At 41.5% G+C, this 24,999-nt stretch overlaps 1 protein-coding gene across 4 annotated transcripts in view; it reads left to right on the forward strand.

The window, feature by feature from the left end:
- Window positions 1–1,302: 1,302 nt before the first annotated feature.
- Window positions 1,303–24,999, forward strand: part of DIPK2B (divergent protein kinase domain 2B) — a 53,853-nt gene continuing 30,156 nt past the window's right edge. For all 4 annotated transcript variants that reach the window (XM_010388419.2, XM_030934687.1, XM_030934688.1 and 1 more), the window contains exons 1-2: window positions 1,303–1,654; window positions 10,153–10,417. In XM_010388419.2, the coding sequence (XP_010386721.1) occupies window positions 1,422–1,654; window positions 10,153–10,417 (498 nt within the window). In that variant the 5' untranslated portion in view covers window positions 1,303–1,421. The remainder of the gene's footprint in view (window positions 1,655–10,152; window positions 10,418–24,999) is intronic.

The following is a 24,999-nucleotide window of genomic DNA, read 5'->3' on the forward strand; positions in this document are numbered from 1 at the left end:
AAAGCATGATTCAAAAAGAAAAAATTAACAAATTGGACTTCAAAATCAAAACTTTCACCCTGCAAAAGACTCTGTTAAAAGAATAAAAGACAAGTTAGCCCCGAGGAGAAAATATTTGCAAGCCACATATCCAACAGGGGACTCGGATCTAGAATATATAAACAAGTGTCAAAACTCACCAATAAACAGCAAACATGACCAGACATTTTACTGAGGAGGCTACATAGATGCTAATAAGCACGTGCGTTATCTTCAGAAAACTGCCTTTACCTGCTCTTCCCACCAATGTTTAGCAAAACTTGTCAAGTGTCTGGAGGCAATCCCCACTCCTTCTTACCTCCCTTTTCCTCACCCCCAGCCCCATCTTCTTATGCACTTTCTCATATTTTCACACTGTGCCCTGCTCCCCACCTCCACCCTCTCACAGAATGTTAGGCAACCTGACTTCCCTGATTTGGTTCTCAGAGGTTCTCTCTATTCCCAAATTAGCACTCCCATCTACTCCATGCTGTGGAGCTTATCTTGGTATCCGGAGGAAGGCAATCCTGGGGCAGTTAAATCCTACCAAATCCGGCCAAGCCACCGAGAAGTGAAGCAAGTTGGTAAAGGAAGAGAAGCTTTCAGGTCTGTGGGAGAGGGATAAACACAGCTGGGTGCAGTTAGAGGGCTCTTTCTGATGCTCCCCTCATCATGCCACGGAGGCCACCGGTTTCTTTCCGGTCTCTTGTTCTCAAACCAGCAAGAGAAGATGGACTAACCTGAGATTTTCTCTTCCCTAAGCAGCAAAAAGCCTTTGCCTTTCAAATCAGTGCTAAATGTGCCAGTTAATGGCAAGCAAACTAACCTCTAGTTATTTCACAGGCAAATATGGTAAAAGTGAGGGAAGTAGGGCTGATTAAGGGGCAGGACAAATGACCTAGCACAGAGGGGTCAAAAATTGAGGTGCACGTGTAATCCATAGGGACAGATAAACCCGGGATTAAAACAGTGGAGGGTGGAGGCTTTCAGGATCCTTTGAAACTCCCAGGTGGAACGCAGGTTGGACACACATCCTGCATGAACCTTTCCTGCCCCGCCGGGATATCCTGTATTTGTCAAAAGGACCACACAGGGAAGCCCTGACAATTGTCCTTCCCGAAATCTGCCCGTGAGCCCCTCCCCAGCCTGAAGCAGCCACCCCCGGCAGAGGAAGAGTAACTCTGGAAACAGCGTTATCAGCATCCTCCACTGACTTCCTCACCTCCTCCCCAGCCTCATTAGCCCCAAGCACCTCAGCATCCTCAAAGAGAAACCTGCGAGGCTGGGATGGGGTCAGCACCCAGAAGCCAGCCCCCTCTGACAGCTTCCTCTTTGGCCAAGCCCTGCCTCTGTACAGCCCCGAGTGGGCAGCCAGAGGCTGCAGCTGGAGTCCAGAGCCCAAGATGGAGCCCCAGCTGGGGCCTGAGGCTGCCGCCCTACGCCCCGGCTGGCTGGCCCTGCTGCTGTGGGTCTCAGCCCTGAGCTGTTCTTTCTCCTTGCCAGCTTCTTCCCCTTCTTCTCTGGTGTCCCAAGTCAGAACCAGCTACAATTTTGGAAGGACTTTCCTCGGTCTTGATAAATGCAATGCCTGCATCGGGACATCTATTTGCAAGAAGTTCTTTAAAGAAGAAATAAGGTCAGAATATCAATCAAATAACTCTGAATCACAAAATTCTGTTCCCTTCTTGTGAAGATGTCCAGGAATTTGTTGAAAAGGAATCAGAATGTAATATGGGTGGGAGCTGAAACAAATCCATTTAATTAGAGTGGTAATGGTCTGAGGTTGGGGTGGGTAGGAGGGCAAGATGTGAAGCCAAATTCCATCCCTAAATGCTAAATCCAACATTTCCTTTCGGAGTGAAAGTTTGAAGTTCTCTTTCCTATGAATGGAGTAGCCTGGAACTGTTGAGTTTATCAAGTTCATTTCTCACAGTGGGAGGGAAATAAAATGTATAGAAAGCCTACAATGTGACACCTATTTTAAACCATTGTGAGAGATAATGATGTGCACCCATTATTGAGGTGGTAAACTGAGACATAGCCAGATAAAGTGACTTCAGTAGGGAGAAATGGGTAACTCTGTGAGATGATGGGACCCATTTCACCATATATGTGTATCTTATAACATCGTGTTGTATACTTTAAATATACACAATAAAATTTATTTTTTAAAAAAGACCAAGTAACTTGCACAAGGTCACCTAAGTGGCAGATGTGGAATTCAAACCAGGACAGTTTGCTCCAAAGTTTCTGAACGAGCTTTCTGTTGTGAGAGATTGCCTTGATCAGAGGAAAACTGGAGTTTAGTAAATTGCAATGCACATGGCTCTCAGCAAAGAATGGTGTCACACTTGGAATTTACGCCTATCAACACACAGTCGATGAGCCTTTACCATGGCCAAACTCTAGCAGGTACTGTGGTGACAGCAACTATAACTCCGGTCATTGCCTTCTAGGCGGTCAGGATGAGGGGTCATGTTATAAATAATAATAATAAAGCTTGGTCTGATGCAGGGCAGTGTAAAGGACCTACAGGAGCTCCATTAATTCCAAATGGGAACTGGGGAAGGGCTTCCCCAGGAGAAGGCAGGAGAAGGTATTCTAAGCAAGGCCTTTTAAAGGATGAGCTGAAATGTAGCAGGAGGTGAAGGTGGAAGTAACATCTTAAGTAAAGGTGTGGGAAGAGGTGAGAGGTGCTTAGCTAGAGCATGGGGTGTATGTGGAGGCATGACAGAGGAGGAGGTTGAAGGGATATGTGGGGCAGGGGGTCTTTAATTGTCATGCCAAGGAATTGGGGCCTTAATCCTGTGGACCAATGGTTTCCAGTCTTTTTAGCACCAAAAACCCTTTGTCATATATATGCCCTTTCTCCTCCATCTCCCTCAAAGGACCTAACTTATGTTTGTAAGATTTGGTGACCAAACAAAAGGCATTAATTAACAATTATTTTATTTGCAATCTGTATTAATCAAAGACATCTTTGCTTACTCAACCAGATTACTAAATAGAAATAATAGATAGAAAATACCAATCAGAAATGTTAAACTGCTTTTGTGAGGTATTTTATGGAGTTGGTGTGGACTTTTCCTATTACGCCTTTTTAAAGGCATATTAAGCCTTTTTAAAGGCCTATTAAGCTGTTTTAAAGGCATTTTTGAAAGACCATCCATTAAGGAACCTCTATTGCAGGCCATGGTGAGAGTGTTAGGCTGGGGAGCAGCAACGTGAGACCTGTGATTTAGGAAGAGCTCGTGCAAAGTGGACAGGACGGACTGGTGGTGTTGGCAGGGGCTGTGAGACCCGTTCCCATAGTCCAGGACACAAGTCATTGGGAACAAAGTAGAACCGGAAGGATACAAGTCGATTCAGCTATAGAGTCATTCTGTTGACCAACACCATGCGAGAGGAAATAAATATGCAGATGTTGAATGTGAATTCAAGGTTCTCCACCTAGGAAATGAGATAAAGAGGACCAAGAACACAGGTGAAGGGGTGCTGATTCCTTGGAGAGAGGCAATGAGGAGACAGGCATATTTTTAAAAAGGAGGGAGAGAAATTTAAGGATTCAACTGAGGAAGAGCTCTAGGGTGACTGCATGTTCACCAAAGGGCAATAAATGAAGGTTTTCTTACTAGCATTTGGCATATGCTAGCCAAAATCAGAAAGCATTTCCCTAAATAGGTTTGTGTTCCGTTAGAGTCCAGGATATTACTTCATCTCCCTTAGAATTCATTTTCCATGTGCCCGTGAAAGGGAAGTGTGCAGATACAAGCAGGAAAACACCAGGCAGGGCAGATTGGGGTTTATAGCTCTGCACGTTGAGAATGGTCATCCTCAGCACAAAGAGGCAGAGAGAGGCAGTCAGTGGGTCTGGGGAGGTGGTCCTGTTTGGAATCCTTTTCTCTACAATATAAATACTCTTTTTCTTATTATGAAAGTCATACCTGTTTATTTTAGTATTTTCAGGAAAGATTGATTAAAGAAAGCACAAAATAAAATCACATATAATTCTTCCACCAAGAGATTACCCCTTAGTCAACATTTTGTTGCATATCCTTGCCACCCTTTTACGAAGTGTGAATTAAGAAATATTTTGACAAAAATGTGAACATGCTATGTATACTTTTCGGAAAGTATTATTTAACAATATATCAGGAACATCTTTCCACATTATTAAATGATCTTCTGCACACTTTGATTTTTAACAGCTTCATGGTATTCAATCGCATCAATCAGCCATAATTTATTTAACTAAGCATAACTTATTTAATTATTTAACTACAATTTATTAAAACCACCATTGTGAAACTAGAGTTTTTTATTTCATTTTTTGGTATTATAGACAGTTCTATGTTAAACATCCCTGTAGCTATATTTTGTGCACATGAGTGATGAATTCCTTATGACAAACTCCTAAAAGTGAAATTTCTGGATCAAAAACACAAAATTGAAGGAGATATATATATCTAAATGGAGACTTCTACTTATAAAGCTCACCTCTTGCACACTTAGAAATATTTAATACTTTTTTTTTAGTTTGAATTTCTTCTGAGTTGAACCTTTTTTCAGATTTATTGACCATTTGTATTTCTTCTTTGCTAAGTTGTCTACAGGTTCACATCCTTTGCCTCTCTTTCTAAGGGTGTATTTGTTTATTGTGTTCTTGTTGCTCTCCAAACACTTTCCTACTTCAAAAAAGTGATTACCGGCCGGGCGCAGTGGCTCACACCTGTAATCCCAGCACTTTGGGAGTCTGAGGCAGGCAAATCACGAGGTCAGGAGATCAAGACCATCCTGGCCAACATGGTGAAACCCCGTCTCTACTAAAAATACAAAAATCAGCCAGGCGTGGTGGCGCACGTCTGTAGTCCCAGCTACTCGGGGAGGCTGAGGCAGGAGAATTGCTTCAACCCAGGAGCTAGAGGCTGCAGTGAGCCAAGATCACGCCACTGCACTCCAGCTTGGGTGACAGACCAAGACTCTGTCTCAAAAAAAAAAAAAAAAAAAAAGTGATTACCATGACACCTTAGGAAAAAGCCCATCCAAAACTCTCAGCTGTTTGGTTGAAATGCTATAGCCAGGTCCTAGTCCTCACTAAGGATTGGACAGTGTTTGCATCTGTTCAGCAACAAATCATAGATGGGTTTCCCAGGCTGGCTGGGTATGCTGAATACACATGATAAGCAGATGAGCATCACCTCTCCTTTTTTCCTTTATCTTTCCTTTGGCAAGTATGCTAAGGATGAATCACATACTTCCCATACTCAACCACTGACCTTTAAAATTACGAATGTTTTCAGTATCAATTTGCCCATGCATTCCATGTTGACTTTTAAATCCTGAATGGAAAAGTTAAGGGAAGCTAGGAAAATGAGTAAGTCTGATTGCCATACTCTTCCTACTGACAATATACCTGTATATGAAACCCTGAGAAGTCACACCAATTGCTAAGATTCTCCCATGATCTGGTTGGTCAGTATTGTGCATGTGGGGTGTGGGGTGGGGAGTAAATAGTGGCGGTACCTCTAATCACAATAATTCCTAGTAGTTCCTAGGCTCTTATCAGAGCTAATGCTTTAATCTCACCTTCCTTACTATGCACACTTGGTCTTATATACCACCTCCACTATCAAAGTCTAAAAAAAATGTTTAAACACTTCCAACTGAGCAGTGGAAGGCTCACAGTAAAATAACTAAATCATCAGGCCTGATTTTGCCTTCCCTTCTCCCTTGTCTCTCATCTGTCTCTTTGCCCTCAGAAGTTGATAATAATTATTATCTTAACTCACTCCTTCACATCAACTCAGGGGCCTTGGGAAATACAGGGCTCAAGAGCTCATGGCAAAAGCATCCATCTGCACGTTCAGTCAGCCTTATGTGAATCCATGCACCCATTCATCCACCATCCATATACCCATTCATCCAGGTGGCCCTCCATGCATTCTTCCACCCAACCGTCACACTGTGCATCCCACCATCCGGCCCTCCATGCATCTCTCTACTCACTTATCTATCTATACACCTAAATACCTGTCCATTCATCCACCTGTAGAGTATTGAGCAGTAACTTGGTACTCCGCTGAACACTGAGTTGCAAAGTTAAAAGAGGTCAAATCTTTGCTCTGAAGGAGTTTACTTCCTATTAGGAAGACAAAGAAGTAAATCAATGGTTAAAACAGAGTATAGGAAATATTTTTAAAGGTCTTACATGGGGTATCATGGGAGTCTGTGGGAAGGTCCCAACTTGGGGATGAGGGAGTGAGTTCCAAAGAGGTGGTATCCCTCTGGATTTTAAAGGGCTACATTGGGATTTTCCAGACGAGAAAGAGGAAGAAACTGTCTCAGACAAAGGTGTCAGCATATGACAGGTGACTGGAACCTCAGAGGCCTGAAAGAATGTGGCTTATCCAAGGACAGTCAGTGGTTTGGTGAGACCAAAGCAAACTTGTAAGAAGAGCAGCAGGCAATGCAGCAGGCAGAGCATTGTGAACTAAGCTCTAAGCACTAAGGAGCATGAACTGTAGCCCAAGAGCTTTGGAAAGACACTAAATGGGTTAAGGGTTCAGTGCAGAGCTATAGGATGAGAAGAGGGGAGGAAAAACGACTTAGAAAGGCATATCTACAGACTTCATGTTTGACCAGATTCAAGCATGAGACGAATGCATGGGAAGAGGGTATTTTATTCTAATTCCAAAACTGTCGCTCTCCCCCACTCCCCCACCCCATGTTGAGGGACGTGGGGGGATTGGACCACATGGCCTTGATGCTTTTTTCCAGCTCTGAGAAACTGTAATTCTGCTTGTCCCTCTTTCAACACAATCAGGAACTTGGCCAGCCTCACTTCAATCAGGCCCATGATCTCAATTTAGAAGGAAGATGAGAATGCTGTCTCTGCTTTGTGGTTGTCCAAATTCCAGGATAGTAACATTTTAGTGAATAAAAAGCACTGACATTTTCTCACTGACATTCTTCTATTCAATAGAGTAGGTAGTCAACACTGTAAGAATACACACTTTTCCCATTCAATGCAATAAATTTATTACCATTTTTGAATGAGGGTAGAAGTGCAGCCTGCAATCCTGTTTGTCTCAACTGGTCCTTGTGGAATGCCTCAAGACATCACTGAACCTGCCCAGGCACTCATTACAGGTCATCTGCCAAGGCAGTACTGTTGTCTCAGTGGAGCCTCCTTAGGAGGTAGGGACAGAAAAAAAGGACAATGAACTTGTCTCACAGGGCAAGGAATCTCTTCCCACACCACCTCCACCAATTGGAAGAACAGGAGCCCTGAGACCTGCCCTCCTCTACCACGAACTGTCTGTGAGTCTTTAGAAAAGTCACATATGTATTCTGCTTTCAATTTTCTCTTTTCAATTTTCTCATCCCTTTCAATTCTCTTTTCAATTTTCTCATCCTCAAAACAAGATGGGGAAGGGACAAAATAATCTTCAAGGATCCTGCCGCCTATAACCCCTAATAATGTTACTAATCTGTTTCTATGAGCTAATTCATAAAATGGGTGATAGAGGAATAAGCAAGCACAAAGTGGTGAAAGAAACAAGATTAAAATTAATGGGACCAGGCGCAGTGGCTCACGCCTGTAATCCCAACACTTTGGGAGGCTGAGGTGGGCGGATCACTTGAGGACAGGAGTTTGAGTCCAGCCTGGTCAACAAAGTGAAACCCTGTCTCTACTAAAAATACCAAAATTAGCCGAGTGTGGTGGCGGGTGCCTGTAATGCCAGCTACTCAGGAGACTGAGGTAGGAGAATCACTTAAAGCCAGGAGGTGGAGGTTGCAGTGCTGAGATCATGCCGTTGCACTCTAGCCCGGGCGACAGAGCAAGACTCTGTCTCCAAAAAAAAAAAAAAAAAAAAAAAAAAAATTAATGGGGTTCCTTGGGGTTGGCTATGGAAGTCTAGTGGTGTACCCACTGCAAGCTCTGGAGCCTTGAATGCCACTTCCTGCAATTCTTGGTCATGTGACCTTGGGCAAATGATATAATCACTCTGTGCCTCAATTTCCTCATCTATATGTTAATAATAGTATCAGCCTTGTAGGTTTATTGAAAGGATTAAATGAATCAGTACATACAAAGTGTTTAGTAAAGTGACTGACACACTTAAGTGTTTCCCAAATGCGTGTTACTATTATCATTATCTAAAAGAGCCACCTAGTGATAACTTTCCAGCTCCAGTCCCTTTGGTGGCTGGGGGGTGGGGGTGGGGAGTGGGGATGGGTTTGAAACTCCATGAGCAAGAGCAGCTGCAGGATAAAGGCAGACAGGCCTGTGTCTGGGTCCTGGGCCTTCCTTATCCACCTAGAGGGAAGGATCTTTTCCCATAGTTGTCCTGAAACTTCCAGTAAAATGGACTCATTACAAGGTTACACTGTTTCATCTTTTTAAATACATTGATGCCAATGTTCTTGTACAGAATCCTTCGTGCCTACTTCCAATGCAATTTGCATTGTCCTGCATTGCAGAAGTTGCTCACTGACAGTTTCCATTGGAGCACCTTCCCAGATGTGAGACTGGAGCTCTAGTGCATAACTCAGGGATTCAGAGGCCTGGGCTGTCCAGCTTTCTGAACAAGTCCCTTGACCTCTTTGCCCTTGTAATTTTTTTGTGTGACTTTCTTTGCCATCAAAATATTAGGAAAAACTTGCAATCTCTTAGGGTAAAGTCGTGTCAGGTAAGAGAAAAAAACAACACAATCTAGGGTTTGAGTCTAATGGAAATGCTAATTCTTCCAAAATGCATTATCCAAAACTCATTATCATGGGGTAACCCAATAATGCCCAATAATAAGAATTTAAATATTCTTATTTAAATTAAGTACATAGCATGTCATATGCTGCCTGATTTTCATTTGCAGTGTGACCTTCAATTGTTAATAATAATGAAGGTAAACTTTTTCTGAGTAATTTTTCATACATAAATCAAAAAGAGATTTAACATTCTTCCCTAACAGAAATATCAGCACACAGCTGGAGAAATGACTATGGAGAAAATATAACTGTGGGACCTAGGAAACTGGCAGGTGATAATAGGCCAATGCCTGCCAGGCACAGTGGCTCATGCCTGTAATCCCAACACTTTGGGAGGCCGAGGCAGGCGGATCACATGAGGCCAGGAATTCAAGACCAGCCTGGCCAACATGGTAAAACTCTGTCTATACTAAAAATACAAAAATTAGCCGGGCGTGGTGGCACGCACCTCTAATCCCAGCTACTGGGGAGGCTGAGGCAGGAGAATCGCTTGAATCCAGGAGACAGAGGTTGCAATGAGCTGAGATGGAGCCCTAGCACTCCAGCCTGGGCAACAGAGTGAGTCTGCATCTCAAAATAAATAAATAAATAAGCTAATGCCTCTCCCTCAGGAGGATTAAGGACTGGCCAGGCCATCATGTAGAATCACCCACCTCCTGCAGCCCAGGTAGCTTCTAATTTGATGACCATTTAGTAGTCACTCTTGCCTGCGACTTTGTTGGTGCTGAAGACTTAAATTTTTAGACTGAAAACAAAATTAATTGGACTGCTTGGGGTTGGGTATGGAGGTAGAGTGGTCTCCCTAGTGCAGACCCAAGAGCCTCTTCAAGAACCTCTGTGGTTCCAAGACCCAGCCATTGGTCAGAGGGTAAGCAGTTTGGGGAACCAGTGTAGGGGAAGGGAGAGATACTGGGGTTTGCTGACTGACAGCCCGGGGTCCACACCTCTGACTAGCAACATATTGTCTGATCTTGGCCAAGGTACTTAAGCTCTATAAGCCTGAGTTTCCACCCTTGTAAAGTGGAAATTGGGAATTAGGGGAATCAAAAATGTCAGTGTATGTAAAGTTACTATCTTTACAGGGAGTAAAAGTTCAGAGAGCTATGGCTAGACTTTCTGTGCCAGTTGTATGAAGAGGATAATGTTTGTGCGTGACTCACACCTCCCTCACCTTTTCTGATATGACATATACACTACCATAAGTTTGAAGAGGCAAAAATAGTCCTCTCACAGAAAGAATTTCGAACACCTCAGTCTAAGTAGGAGAAATGGATCAGTTGGGCAATTGTCCCCTGTCTCCCTGTCCCTGGGCTCTGCGAGCCTCCAGCTCACAGTCCAATCCTCAAAGGGCTATTCTTCCAACAGGTCTGACAACTGGCTGGCTTCCCACCTCGGACTGCCTCCCGACTTCTTGCTTTCTTATCCTGCAAATTACTCAGATGATTCCAAAATCTGGCGCCCTGTGGAGATCTTTAGACTGGTCAGCAAATATCAAAACGAGATCTCAGACAGGAGAATCTGTGCCTCTGCATCAGCCCCAAAGACCTGCAGCATTGAGCGTGTACTGCGGAAAACAGAGAGGTTCCAGAAATGGCTGCAGGCCAAGCGCCTCACGCCAGACCTGGTGCAGGTGAGTGTGAAGGCCATGGGAAGGGGATGTGAAGGGGATGATAAGAAAGACAGAGACAGAGACAGAGAGAGAGAGAGAAGTTCATTCCCATCTCATATCTCAGTTTGAGAAAAAGGAGAAGCTGTGGTCTGTCTAAAGTGTGACAAAACACTGTCATAAAACACAGTGGCTTATGGTAAGACAGGAACTAAACAAGGTTTACTTGTAAGGTTCCATCCCATTGTCATTTCCCATTCTCTCTGATGTGATCCTCAGTGACAATTCGGGAAAGTTCCTAGCTGCGACCTCTGGCCTAAAGATCTGACAGAATGACCCTTGCCAGTCCACCCCCTGCCAGGGCCCAACTCACCTGCATCCTTCTCTGACAGCTCTTTGCCAGCTCCCGGGCTAGCTAAGTATTCTCTCTTAGAAGCTCCCATATATATCCTGTTTCACAATACAGAGAGATCACGTTGAAAGTCAGGTTCCTCTTCTATCTCCCACTGTAAAGAATAACCAAACCTCAGCCATTACAGAAGCCAACTTTGATAATACAGCATCCTCTTCCCACCTGACAGCCTCCCACCCACTCCCATGGACATGCTGCCCTGGGAACTTCAGCACCTTGCTGGTGCCATCATCATATTCTGCATTGGTTCCCTCCTGTACTATCATCTCAAGTATCAGCCTTCTTCATTCGAACCAGCACAGCCATGACCCTCCACACACATCTAGCTGAGCCCCTTTGTGCAGAAGACGCCACCTCTGAGGACTGAGTGGCTCACCTTCAGCAAAGATGAGGAAAGAGAGGCTCACCCCAACCTCCCTGCCGTGACAAGGAGGGAGGGCTTGAGCCGACCTTCTCATGGGGATGCTGAGGCTGCTTCTCACACTCCCTGGGCCACTAGGTCCTTTACATGGGTACCTCAGGCTGTCTAAGTGAATTCTGAGCGCTAACAAACGCTCTGTTGGCTTCTGCAAGATAAGAGACATAGAGCAAAAAAGAATCACTGGTTCCTGGCTATCTCATCCATGTAATAAGACCTTCTGGCTTTGTGCTTAGGTTGTGTGGTGTGATGGTTAATTTTATGTGTCAACTTGATTGGGCCATGGGATGCCCAACTATTTAGTCAGACATTATTCTGAGTGTTTCTGTGAAGATGACTCTGGATGAGATTAACATTGAGATCAGTAGACTGAGTCAAGCAGATTATGTGTGTGGGACTCATCCAGTTGGCCGAAGGCCTCAATAAAATAAACGCTGACCCACTTCCTAATAAGAGGGAACTCCTCCTGCCTGACTGGCTGCATCTGAGCTGGGACATTGGCTTTTCTTCTACCTTCAGACTCACACTGAAACATCAGCTCTTCTTGGGTGTCAAGGCTGCCAGCCCTTGAAGTAGAGCTATACCATTGGCTCTCCTGAGTCTTCAGCTTGCCAACTGCAGATCTTAGGAACCGTCAGTCTCTATGGTCACATAAGCCAATTTCTTATAATAAATCTCTCTCCATCTATCTATCTATACATCCTATTAGTTCTGTTTATCTGGAGAACCCTGACTAATACATGTGGAAACTATTTTGAAATCAGGAGGAGTCAGATTGCTGGTAATATAGCCATCATGGAACATTGAATAAAACTGAGCTTTCCAATGTGGTGCTTTTGCAGTCTGCACTCTATGAATTTATTGACACTGAGTGGGAACAGAAAAAAACGGAAGAAGTCACGCTGTCCCCAGGCTGGGGAGGTGTTGGCAAGATCTAATATGAGGGTCTTGGAGTTTGTGCAGGAGACAGGAGGTGGAGGCTTAGGTAGAAGAACCCCATGGTGGATGCTCAACACAGGGCAGAAGCAGAACAGAGGTTATATAACAAATCTCACACCATGGTTAACGTGCAACCCCCTGTGCCTCTCTTTCTGTCCTGCAGACAGACTCTTCACTCACTAGCTTTGGTACCCACCATATGCCATTCACAGGCTGGGGACAGCGTGACTGTCTAGTATGAGGCATGGAAAAGACCGCTAGGAGACCTCCTCCATTTTGCCTCAAATATGTGCTCAGGAACAAACAGAAGTCCCCAAGAAGAGCAAAACAGGGTAGACAAAGAATTGTTTCAGAACCCCTTGAAGATCCTATCACCTCTTACTGCCCCCATCATTGTTGAGTCCCATTCTGAAAAGCATAATTTCTAAAAGGCAAGCCTATCTCCACCTGGGACCTGGACAACATACCAAAGGAAGGAATTTTCCTTTTCTATTTTTTTTTTTTTTTTTTTTTTTTTGAAACAGAATCTTGCTCCATCACCCAGGTTGGAGTGCAGTGGCATGATCTCTGCTCACTGCAACCTCTGCCTCCCAGGTTCAAGCAATTCTCCTGCCTCAGCCTCCCGAGTAGCTGGGATTACAGGTGCGTGCCACCACACCTGACCAATTTTTGTATTTTTTGTAAGGATGGACTTTCACCATGTCAGCCAGGCTGGTCTCAAACTCCTGACCTCAAGTGATCCGCCTGCCTCAGCCTCCTAAAGTGCTGGGATTACAGGCGTGAGCCACCGTGCCCAGCCAGGAAGGAACTTTCTGGTGTGCAAGATACACTTGAGATTCTACCTAAGGTAGCTAGACTGGCATGGGGCTTTGAACTAAGGAAAATGTCCTCTTTCTCTCACCTTCTAGATACTTCCATAATAACAGTACAGTAGAGATTATCCCAGGGGGCCTAACAAGTCCAAAGCAACCTGCCAGGTACATCTTTTGCAGTCTGTACTCTATGAGTACACCTTGATGAATGTAGACACTAGGGTCTAGGGAAAAGATTCCTGGAGCCTGGAAACTATGGTTGAGTTTTGTATCTGCCACTAAAAGCTGTGGCAAAATGAGAAGAAGGAGCAGAGATGCAGTAATAACACAGAGCTTCCATTCCTGTTCATCCATCCAACAAGTTTCATCAACTGTGCTACAGCATCCTGGGTATTCAAAGATGAATCAGACGCAAGCTCCGCCCCCAGAAGCATATGGCTCAGTGGTAGAGACAGGCAAGAGCACAAATTGCCACCCAGCATTGTAGTTAATATGCTGACACTCTGTACTGAAACAAAGGACACACTACTGACTTGGGTCCTTCACTCCCTGACCAATTGACCTTGGATTTAAGCCCAAAATTTCCCCAATCTGCTCTGACATTCCTTCTCCAAAATTGAGGTGGGAAGAGGGCTTCTGGATGATCTCAAAGACCCTCCAAGCTCTGATATTTTTTAACTTGATATGACTCTGCTTCATTTATTTAGCAAATACTGACTGAATACCTTCTAATCACCAAGAGCTATGCTGGGTGCCTTGATTTTCTTATTTCTCAAATGACAGAAAATAGTACCTGCTCTGTCTGATTCATTTATCCTAATGAGCTTATAGACAAGAATATACTTTAGAAGTCCATCACTATAGAAATGCACAGCAGTATTCTTGTAATAAGTGAGTCCCTTTCTCCAATTTGTTATGCTAAAATTTACTCTACCAATTTTGTCATCTTGCATTACATGCAGCTAAACAAGCTCTTCTTCTTTCTGCCAAAACAGCATCTATTAACAACATGCTGGTAATACATGGCCAAAAGCAGAACAATTTTTGCTTTACTTTGGCCCTCCCCTAACCCACCTTTTCATCTCCACCATAGATTTTTCCCTTCCTTATAAAAAAGGAAATATTAGCAGCCATTTTATAAATTCTGCACAAACCCATTCTTCTCCTATCCATTAAGCTCAAGGTCATTACTGTCTTATTTTGACACCATCTTCTCTATCTCTCCTCACCTCCTTTCCAGAGACCCTTTGCCCTTAGGATTCCACAGCGGGCCCAAGGTGTTCCGCCACACTCTTTCCCACTTTCATGTCTCATCCAGGCTGCACTCAAACACCTGCTCTGTTTTTTTGCTTGTTTGTTTTGGTTTGGTTTTTTTGAGACAAGAGTTTCACTCTTGTCACCCAGGCTGGAGTGCAGTGGCACCATCTCGGCTCACTGCAACCTCTGCCTCCCAGGTTCAAGTGACTCTTCTGTCTCAGCCTCCCGAGTAGCTGGGATTACAGGAGCCGCCATCACGCCTGGCTAATTTTTGTATTTTTAGTAGAGACAGGGTTTCACCATGTTGGCCAGGCTGGTCTCCAACCCCTGACCTCAGGTGATCTATCCACCTCTGCCTCCCAAAGTGCTGGGATTACATGCGTGAGCCACTGTGCCCGGCCACATCTGCTCTTTTCTTTGTAGCAAAACTCACCTATCAGTTTCAAATGGTTCTGTCTTCACCAAAGGTGGCCAAAAACTACCTTCACCTATTCACCCAAGAGAATTGAAAACAAGTGTTCAAACAAAAACTTGTATGTGGGCTGGACATAATGGCTCATGCCTGTAATCCAAGCACTTTGGGAGGTTGAGGCAGGAGGATTGCTTGAGGCCAGCGGTTCAAGACCAGCCTGGGGACCATGGTGAGACCAAATCTATTAAAAAAAAAAAAAAAAAAAAAAAAAAACTTGTATGTGAATGCTTATAGCAGCACTATTCATAATAGCCAAAAGGTAGAAACAACCCAAATGTTGTTCATCAACCAATGAATGGATAAAAAATATATTCTATCCATACAGTGGAATATTATTCAGCCATGAAAAGGAATTAAGTGCTGATACATGCTACAACATGGGTAAACCTTGAAAACATTGTGCTTAGTGAATAAAAAGAAGTAAAACACAAAAAGCCACATATTCTATGATTTAATTTATAGGCAATGTCCAGAACAGGCAAATCCGCAGAGACAGAGAGGAAATCAGTGGTTGCCAAGGGCTGAGGGGAGGCGAGAATTAGGAGTGACTGTTTAATGGGTTCAGGATTTCTTTCTGGAGTGATGAAATGATTCTGGAATTAGGTAGTGGTGATGGTCGCACAGTCTTCTGAATGCATTAAAAGCCACTTAATTGTATAATTTGAAATGGTTTAAATGGTGAATGTTATTGTTATGTGAATTTTGCCTCAATTTTAAAAAGGAAGAATAAGCCATAGAAACAACTTCTCCTATTCTGTGACCCATTCTCTTGTGATGGGCAGCTAATGTCATAATTTAATTTGTGCCGGGAAGTTAACAGCTAATGGCATTTCACTGTTAGCCCTCTAAGAAGCCATTTGCATGAAAAGCCAATATTGCGATGCTTTCACTAGTTCATGCATGACTATCTCAGGCCTTCCTAATATATTCCTGCATTCTTCCTCTACTAAACCCAGATGTGGCCCAGAATTCTTCTCAATAGTGTTCTAAGTTAGCAGCCTCTGTCTTTGATCTCAGCTGGAATAAGAGATGAGCCCTCTGAGTGATCATTCATCCCAGATTTGGCCAAACAGCTCTGCCCTGTTTTTCTGATAACCCATCAGACATAAGTCCTAATTTCTTGTTTGGAAATCATGATCTTTCTGTATTTATGTGGGAGTTTCAAGAGCCAACTGGGGAGCTATTATAGGATACGTGATTGGGAGATTTGCCTCATCCTTCAACTCACACCAAATGGCCCAGTGTCAGTTCAGCCTACCTGTCAGGCCAGCCCCCTGGGACTCTCTCTGTGTGTGACTTAAGTGGGTTTTCTCTGATTCCCTCAAGAGCCATTTTCCAACTGGGATCTAAGCCAGAGCCTTCAATTGTGCCTATCTGCTTGTGTGTGTGTTGCTGTGTGTTTAGGGGAAGAAAAAGATGCCACAAGGAGCTCACAGGCTCTGCTCAGAGAACTGACAAGGCAGAGATGAGAGGAGAAAAAAAAAATCAAAGAAATAAAAGTAAACGAAAGGGAGGAGGGATCTGGCCGGTTCAGGGACCTCAGAACTTTGACTGTCAGCCCTGCTTATGAATAAATAAAGTCAAGTTGGATGAAAAGCCCCAGTAGTCATCATCAGAGGCTGAGCCAGGGAGTCCCGGGCTCCCCTCCTGCAGGGCCAAATGCAGTTTTGTATTTAAGGACACTGCATCTTGAGCCACAGTGCAGTACAGCTACCGCAGGGCTGCTAAGGAAGATGACAGGACCAAGAATTAGGAAGAAAGTGAAACGATGCAGTGTGTGTGTGTGTGTGTGTGTGTGTGTGTGTGTGCGCGCGCGCGCGCGCAGGCACGCGCTCGAGCATGTGTAGCACTTATGCTAATAACATCGTGACTTTTCTCCTCTAAAAGCTGCATTGTTCTGATGGGAATATCCCACAGCCTAAATTACTACCCCACAAACAGAACCACAGCCAAGAACACCGCTCAGAGTTTACCATGAGGTGCTTGTTCACAAAACCACAAAGAAGGCTTCCTCTGCTTTTATGCCAAGAGGCAACCACCCTAAGCAGCACGTGGCTAATCAGGGGAAAACACATATCCTCCACTGTGTCCGGCTCCCATCCCCTCAACTACGATCCGATCTGACATTGTTCTAAACAGTGTTACTCCCTCCAAACAGGAATACACCAGATGGCCGCAGAGCCTTTTCTCCCACTAGATGGCAGTACAGAGTGTTCAGTCAGCTTTGTTTAAACAAGGATGGTTGACTATTTTACTTCCCACGTCTCCATTATTTTTTTAAATGCATAGAATAAGGGAAATCAGCAAATTAACCAAAATGCGTGTGCATTATATAATCTAAATGTGGGTTCAGATGTAACTAATAAACAAGTGAAATTCACTTTTGTTTAAATGTAACTCAAAAATATGTAAGAGATGGTTATAGGACCTGTGCTAGGCGCTAGGAGGGCATACGGGTATCAAGAGAAGGTCGTTGCACTCTGGGAGATGACACCCCAGTGAGGGAGACAGACCATATTCGATTCGTTCTGATACAAGACACCCTGTGATAAAGTGCTTTAACGAAGATGAAAATTTTATATTGGATTCACAGCTGGTTTTCAGACTGTAAATATTTTAATGCCTCACAGGCTACTAGGTCAAGGATGCTTCAAAAAAGTTCCATTTGTTTGTTTGTTTGTTTTAAAAGAGAACATGACTATATTGGTGCTGAAAAAGAAAAAATAGGCTGACTAGTGGCTGTATTATTTTCACACACATCTATCACTGGAGTCAAAGATGAAATGACTATTAGTGGAAAAGGAAATTTAAGCAACTAAGAATGCCTCCACAGTACCACACAGGGCAATATTCCCTGGATGTCAGTGCACATCTTCTGGCGGAATGCTCTTGGAGGAACAGAGCCCTTTCAGAGGTACATCCTCACTATGAAATCACGAGACCCCGTTCCTGTGACCCTTGGGAGGTATTCAGAGTGCTGTGTTTCTCACCCATGGGAGTTTGGGGAACCAATTGGAGAGATATTATGGAATAGATACAAGTCCCCTCTCAGCCCATTTTCTCCATCCAGTCCTGGAATTGGAAATGTTCAGAGTTAAAACAACTAAGATTTTGAATCATCTAATTTATTTAAGATTACAACCATGAAGACTTTGCCATCTCAACATTTGTGGCAAAGAGGTTATTTGGAACGGGTCAGAGACTAACCTACTCATTTCCAAACTTCCATTGTGTCATAGACTCATAGAAAAGGGCCTAATAATCACCCAGTGTGCCCACTCAAATGACCCCTACATTATTCTTGATGGAGCTCATGAATGAAAATGAGACAGTTGGCTGGGCGTGGTGGCTCACACCTGTAATCCCAGCACTTTGGGAGGCTGAGGCGGGCGGATCACGAGGTCAGGAGATCGAGACCATCCTGGCTAACACGGTGAAACTCCGTCTCTACTAAAAATACAAAAAATTAGCCAGGCATGGTGGTGGGCGCCTGTAGTCCCAGCTACTTGGGAGGCTGAGGCAGGAGAATGGTGTGAACTGGTAGGTGGAGCTTGCAGTGAGCCAAGATCGCGCCACTGCACTCCAGCCTGTGCAACAGAGTGAGACTCCATCTCAAAAAAAAAAAAGAAAAGAAAAAAAGAAAAGAAAATGAGACAGTGAAAGGCTTCCCCAGTCCTGACACAGACAAGTTGAGAAAGAAAAAGGAGGCAAGAGAAGACTAGGGGAAAGATAGACATGAGACAAGTCACCAGTGGCTCCTTCCAGATGATGCTCAAATACAGAATACAGGCAGCCCCCAGCCAAAACGTAACCAAAGCCTGAATAATCATCAGAACAGACGACACAAAGCAAGCTTTGCCTTTACAGGGCTTTAAGCTTTCCCTAAACTTAGATGTTACCAATCAAGCCTCTTTTTTAAAAAATCAAGGCATCTTTGTTCTATACAATTCTTCCTTTGATATCTCATTATCCCTATCCTGATGTACTCAGAAAAAAACGCTTTTGCCATTAAGTGTGACTTGGCCCAGAGGTCTCCGGATTGGCTGTCCCTCTATGCATGTCCACATACTATGAAGTAAGCAAAGGTTAAACTATATAATATATAGTATATACCTATAAAGAAAGTCACTTGGAAGACATCAATTAATACAGTGATTGTGTTCTAACACAATATTTGTGGCCTAATAAACAGAACATAATCACTATATCAATTGATTGTGATATGGTGATTGTGTTCTGTTTATTAAGCCACAAAACCCCTCAACACATTTTTTAAAGTAGAAATATTAAAGATCATTTTATCTAATCAAAAAGGAATCACATCAGACATTAACAATAATAAAAAGGGGGGGAAAAACCTACCAAACCAGAAATGTAAAAACATTATCTTTTGAGCCACAGAGCAAATAATTGAAATTGTAACAATATCAGGATAATAACAATGATGAAAACTCTGTATTTCCGCGATCTATGATTTAGTCTTTGCCAAATCTCTGCTCAGAGGAAAGTTGAAAATCAATCTAGGGTTCTGTTAGGCTGCTGTCGACACAAGTTTGGTCATTAATGTGGAGAAATAATACAAAAAGATATTAAAAATGTATATTAATTTGTTCCTAACTCAAGGCCACTTATGGCAGTAATAGTTTTTACAATTGCGTTAGCGCTTCTCTCTTAAGATTATCAAGAGGTCGATGGAAGGCATAATTTGGAAAGCTTTTGTGTGGGTTAAGCAGGGAATAAGTATATTTATTCCTAGTTTATATATGAGAGCAAACCACAGAGAAATATATCAATATGTTAAAGATCAAAATCTATCTCTACTTACTGAATTACACATATGTCATAGATTCCTGGGGTTGAAATAAATTTGAAAGCTCAGCAATTTGAACTCTAACATATTTGCATCCTTTCTGTAAGGCAAAGGGTCATCTATCTTATCATACAGTGACAGGAAACTCACTACCTTCAGCTTATGCCTTCTTTGGACAGAACAGATACTTGGAAAGTTCATCTCAAATCTGTCTTCTTGTAGCTCTCACTTGTGTAAATTATTTCTACGCCTTGGAGTCGTACAGATTATACATGACGTATGCCCTCCCATACACGCAGCTCCTAAATCCTGGCTTCCCCATTGTAAACATCCCCAATTCTCTTTTTCATCTCGGTATTCCCCTCATATTGAAGCTTCTTAAATGTTATGTCAACTGAAATCCCTTCTGTAGCTAGATTTTAGTTTACAAGGACAGAACCTGTTGTTTATCCTGTTATATATGATCTTCTTATATTAAATCCATTATTCTAGCCTGTCAACTTGATTCTGATACTTATCATACCCACTGTCACCTCAAGTACATATTATTCTCAGTTTTGATGAACACTACTTTTATCTATGTCTTAGTCCTCAATAAAAATGTTAAACAGAACAGGGCCAAATAAAAAGCTTTCTTTCTCTAGAGGGGTTAATCCATTAGTTGTTAGGTAAACTCAGTTAACCAATTACGAATCATCTTAATTTTTCTATGCAGCCCAAATCTTGTTTCCCCTTTTCTTTTATAGGGGTCTCATGAGAATCACTGTTGAATGCCTCACTAAAGTTCATATATTCTACGTCTATTGCATTTCTCTGATTAAAAATCAAATAACCAGGTCAAAGAGAAAAAAAGTCGTTAGTCTGGAATGATTTGATTAAAAGAATCCTCAATGACTCCTTAAGATCATCATTTCCCCTTCTGGAGGCTCAGAAATTATCCTATGAATAACCTGTTTTAGAATATTTCCTGTGATCCAGGATCAGCCCACTAATCACTAATTTGTGAAACCTACCCTCTTGCTCCTTTTAAATATCAGAAATGGATTTTCATGCCTTTTCTGTTCTCTACATTCACCGCCCATGTTTCAACAATATCATTTGTCAGGTCTTTGTGAATCTCCCAGGCTGTGAAACTCACTCAGAACAATGAAGCCTTCCTTTATTCATTCTGGCTTTTCGTTCCTGTTTACCACATTTTGCTTCACCTTTTTCACATCAAAGTCCCAACACCTGAAAGAGAAAACAAGCAAACCTTAGAAATGAAAATCGGGCCTTCATTTTGTTATCCACCAAAATTCTCCTAATGGCCCTATTGTCTTTGTTTTCTTCATACTCTGAGCTTTGTAACATATAGCTATGTTTAAGGATTTTCAATTAAAGTATAAACTGCATACATAAATACATAAATCTTAAGTACACAGCTGGATAAATTTTCACTCGTGTATTCACTCATGGCCACCATCCATATCAAGATATCGAACATTTCTGGCCCCTCAAAAGGCTCCTTCATGTACCTTTCCAAAAAAGACCACATCCTAGGGTGACCAAGCATCCCAGTTTGCTTGGGACTATCCCAGTTTTCACACTGAAACCTCTCGGTTGCAGGACAACCTGAACAGTTGGTTACCCTGCCCCTTCCCAGAGGTAGCCACTATTCTGACCTAACTCACCATGGATTAGTTTTACCTGTTTTTGAAGTTCATTTAAATGGAGTCATACAATATGTACACAACACATCATGCTATTTATCTGTGTTGTTGCATGAATCAGTGGTTGGTTTTCTTTCACCACAGTGTAATATTCCACTCTGTGATGGTTTCACACTGATGTATTCTGCTGTTGATGAACATTTGGGCTGTATTTAGCTTGCACTATTGTGAATTAAAGTTGCTACAAACATTATTGTACATATCTATTGGTGAACATAAGCACACAGAGGTGGAATTGTTGAGTCAGAGCATGTACATATGGACAGATTTAGTTGACTCTGCTAAGTAGTTTTCCAAAGTTGCTATGCTGATTTCCTCCTATTAGCAATGGGAGAAAGAATTGCATTGTTTCATATCTTCATCGACACTTACTACTGTTAGTTTTTAATTTTTGTTATTTTGGTGGGAGTCTGGCAGTATATCATTGTATGGTTTGAATTTGCATTTTTCTAATAACTGATTATATAGAATCCTTTTTCATATATTTACTGGCTTCTTTGATCTCATCTTTGGTAAAGTACTGGGTTAGTTTGTCCATTTTTATAGGATTGTCTTTCTTATTAATTAGTACAAGTTATACAAGTTGTATTTATATTCTAGATACAAGCTCTTTGTCAGCTATGTATTACAAATATCTTCATCCAGGCTAAGGCTTGACTTTTCCCCCTCTTAATGGTTTTTTTTTGTTTTTGTTTTTGTTTTTGTTTTTGTTTTTTTGAGACAGGGTGTCTCTGTCACCAGGCTGGAGTGCAGTGGCATGATCATAGCTCACTATAACCTCAAACTTCTGGGGTCAAGCAATCCTCCTGCCTTCAGCCTCCCAAGTAGCTGGGAGTACAGTTGTACACCATGCTCAGCTACTTTTATTTTTTTGTAGAGACAGGGTCTCACTGTATTGTCCAGGCTGCCATAATTGCTTCGTTTTGATGAATTGGAATTCTTAATTTTAATGAAGCCCAGTTTTTTAATATTTTATTTTATGGTTAGCACTTTTAATGTCCTGTTTATCCTGTGTTCATGAAGATGTTCTCTCGTTTACTTCTAGAAGCTTTAATATTTTATCTCTCATATAGAGGTCTATAATACATCCCAAATTACTTTTTATGAGTGATGTACAGTAGGGGTTAAGGGTTTTTTTCCCCATATGAATATCCAATTGACCAAACATTATATTTTTAGAAAACCACTATTTCCTCACTGAATTTCAATAGAATGTGAGAAATCAGATGACTATATATGAGTGAATCTGTTTCTGGAATCTCTGTTGTATTCCATTGGTGTATTATCTAGCTTTGTGTCAATATGAAACTGTATTAATTACTGTAGATGTATAGTAAGCCTTGATATCCTGTAGCATAAGGCCCTCAGATTTATCCTTCTTCACTGGAATTCTAGCATTTCCAAATAAATTTTAGTACCATTTTGTCAGTTTCCACAAAACCTGCTGTAATTTTGATTCATTAAATATATAGAGCAATTCAAAGAAAAGTGACACCTTAACATCATTGAGACTCCCAATCCATGAACATGGAGTAGGTCTCTATTTCCTTAGGTCTTCTTTAATTTATCTCACTGTTTCATGGTTTTCAGTACAGCTATTTTGCACACCTTTTGCTAGCTATCTTGGACATTTGATGTTTTTTGATGTTACTGTAAATGATATTGTTAGATACACTGGATATTTGATATTTTTGCTGTTACTATAATTTGTATGGCTTCAAATTTTATTCTCCTAGCCTCTGTTGCTAATACGTAGAAATACAGTAGTCCCTCCTTTATCCCTGGTTTTGCTTTCCACAGTTTCAGTCACCCATGGTCAACTGTGGTCTGAAAATAGGTGAGTACAATACAATAAGACATTTTGAGAGACAGACACCACAATCACATAACTTTTATTACAGTATATTGTTACAATTGCTTTGTTTTATTATTAGTTACTATTGTTAAGCTCCTACTATGCTTAATTTTTAAATTAAGCTTTATCATAGATATGTAAGAATAGGAAAAAAACAGTGTATATAGGCCCTGGTACTTATCTGTGGCTTCAGGCATCCACTGGAGGTCTTGCAATGTATGCCTCATGGATAAGAGGGAACTACTGTACAAATGATTTTTGTGTATTTACCCTATATCCAACAATCTTGTTAAATTTACCTATTATTTCTAATAGCTTGCCTATAGATTTTTTTTTATTTTTCCATGTATACCATTATGTCATTCCATCTTCAAATAATTGTAGTTTTATTTATTTTTTTCTCACATTAAAATATGTTCTATTTCTTGCCTTATTGTACTGGTTAGAGCTTCCAATACATTGATAAATAGCAGTGGTCCTAGTAACATAACCATTTTGTTCCAAACTTTAGAGCAAAAGAACTCTGTATTTGAGACTCATCAAGAAAGAATCCACTGGTGACCTATCACATGTCTAGTATTCCTCTAGTCCTCTTTTGCCTTCATCTTTTATTCTCAACTTATCTGCTTCAAGGCTGGGTGAGCCTTTTCCGGAATCCTTTTCACTAATGAGATCTATGAATTATAATTAGGTATCTATTTTAGCAGACAAACCAAATGATTTGTTGGTCCCCCCTTTTTAAATAATCCTATAATATGATGAAGACCTGGAAATTGATAGGTTATTCTTTGTCCCATTCAAAACAACCCCCTTAACACAAATGCTGATGAGGTGATGTTCCAGTGGCTCCAACACCGAGTTACTCCATCGTTTGAAGGAAAAAGATGAGCTGTGTGGGGGCTTGCTCACACACTCTTGCTGGGCAATGAACAAGCACTGTGATTAAATTCACAGGTATCACAGGAATGTTAGCTATAAGATTTTTAATATACCCTCAGTATGACTAAAGATGTTTCCTTCTACTTCTACTCTAGTTTATTGAGAATTTTTCATAAATTTTATAAAATGCTTTTTCTGCATATATTAAGATGACCATATATTTTCTCTCCTTTATTCTATCAATGTGATAAATTACATTGATTTATTTTCAAATATTAAACCAACCTTGAATTCTAGTATTTTTTCAGTTATTTTTCTCTTTGTGTTCTTAGTTTAGACATTCTCTGTTTTTGGATTTATTTTGTTTTGCTTTGTTTTAGCTCACTAATATGTTCTACTGTGCCCAATTTTCTGTTAAAGCCAGTAAAGAAGTTCTTAATTTCAGATATTGCATTTTGCATTTCTAGAATGTCTATTTAATTTTTTATAGATTCCAACCATCTTGAAATTCTCTCTTTTTCATTCATTTGGTCTCTTTTCCTCTATTTTCTTAAAATCTTAACCAGACTTACTTTTAATTCCTCGTTTCTACTCTAATATCTGGATTATCTCTGGTTCCACTTCTGTCTGTGTTGATAGTTTTCCTTTTTCTTGATTATTAGTTATTCTTTCTTCTTCACATTTTGGGGGTAATTTTTAATGGAGTAATTTTTTTATTGTATGCCAAATTTTAAGTGTAATGCCTTATAAAGTTTCTGAATTATGTCATCTTCCTTTAAAAATTGTTGAGTTTTGTTCTAGTAGCCAATTAAATTGCTCTCAAATCACTTAAAGCCAGGATTTTGCAATCTCAAGACTATTGACACTTTGAGCTGGATCATTCTTTGTTGGGGGAAGGAGGCTGGCTTATACCTTGTAGAATGTTTAGCAGCATCCCTGGCCTCTACCCACTAGATGTCAGTAGCGTTACAACCCCCAGTTGTGACAACCAAAAATGTTTCCAGGTGTTGTCAAAAATATCCCCTGGGGAGAAAAATTTCTTC

The sequence above is a fragment of the Rhinopithecus roxellana genome, chromosome 7, assembly GCF_007565055.1.
Source record: "Rhinopithecus roxellana isolate Shanxi Qingling chromosome 7, ASM756505v1, whole genome shotgun sequence".
Lineage (NCBI taxonomy): Eukaryota > Metazoa > Chordata > Mammalia > Primates > Cercopithecidae > Rhinopithecus > Rhinopithecus roxellana.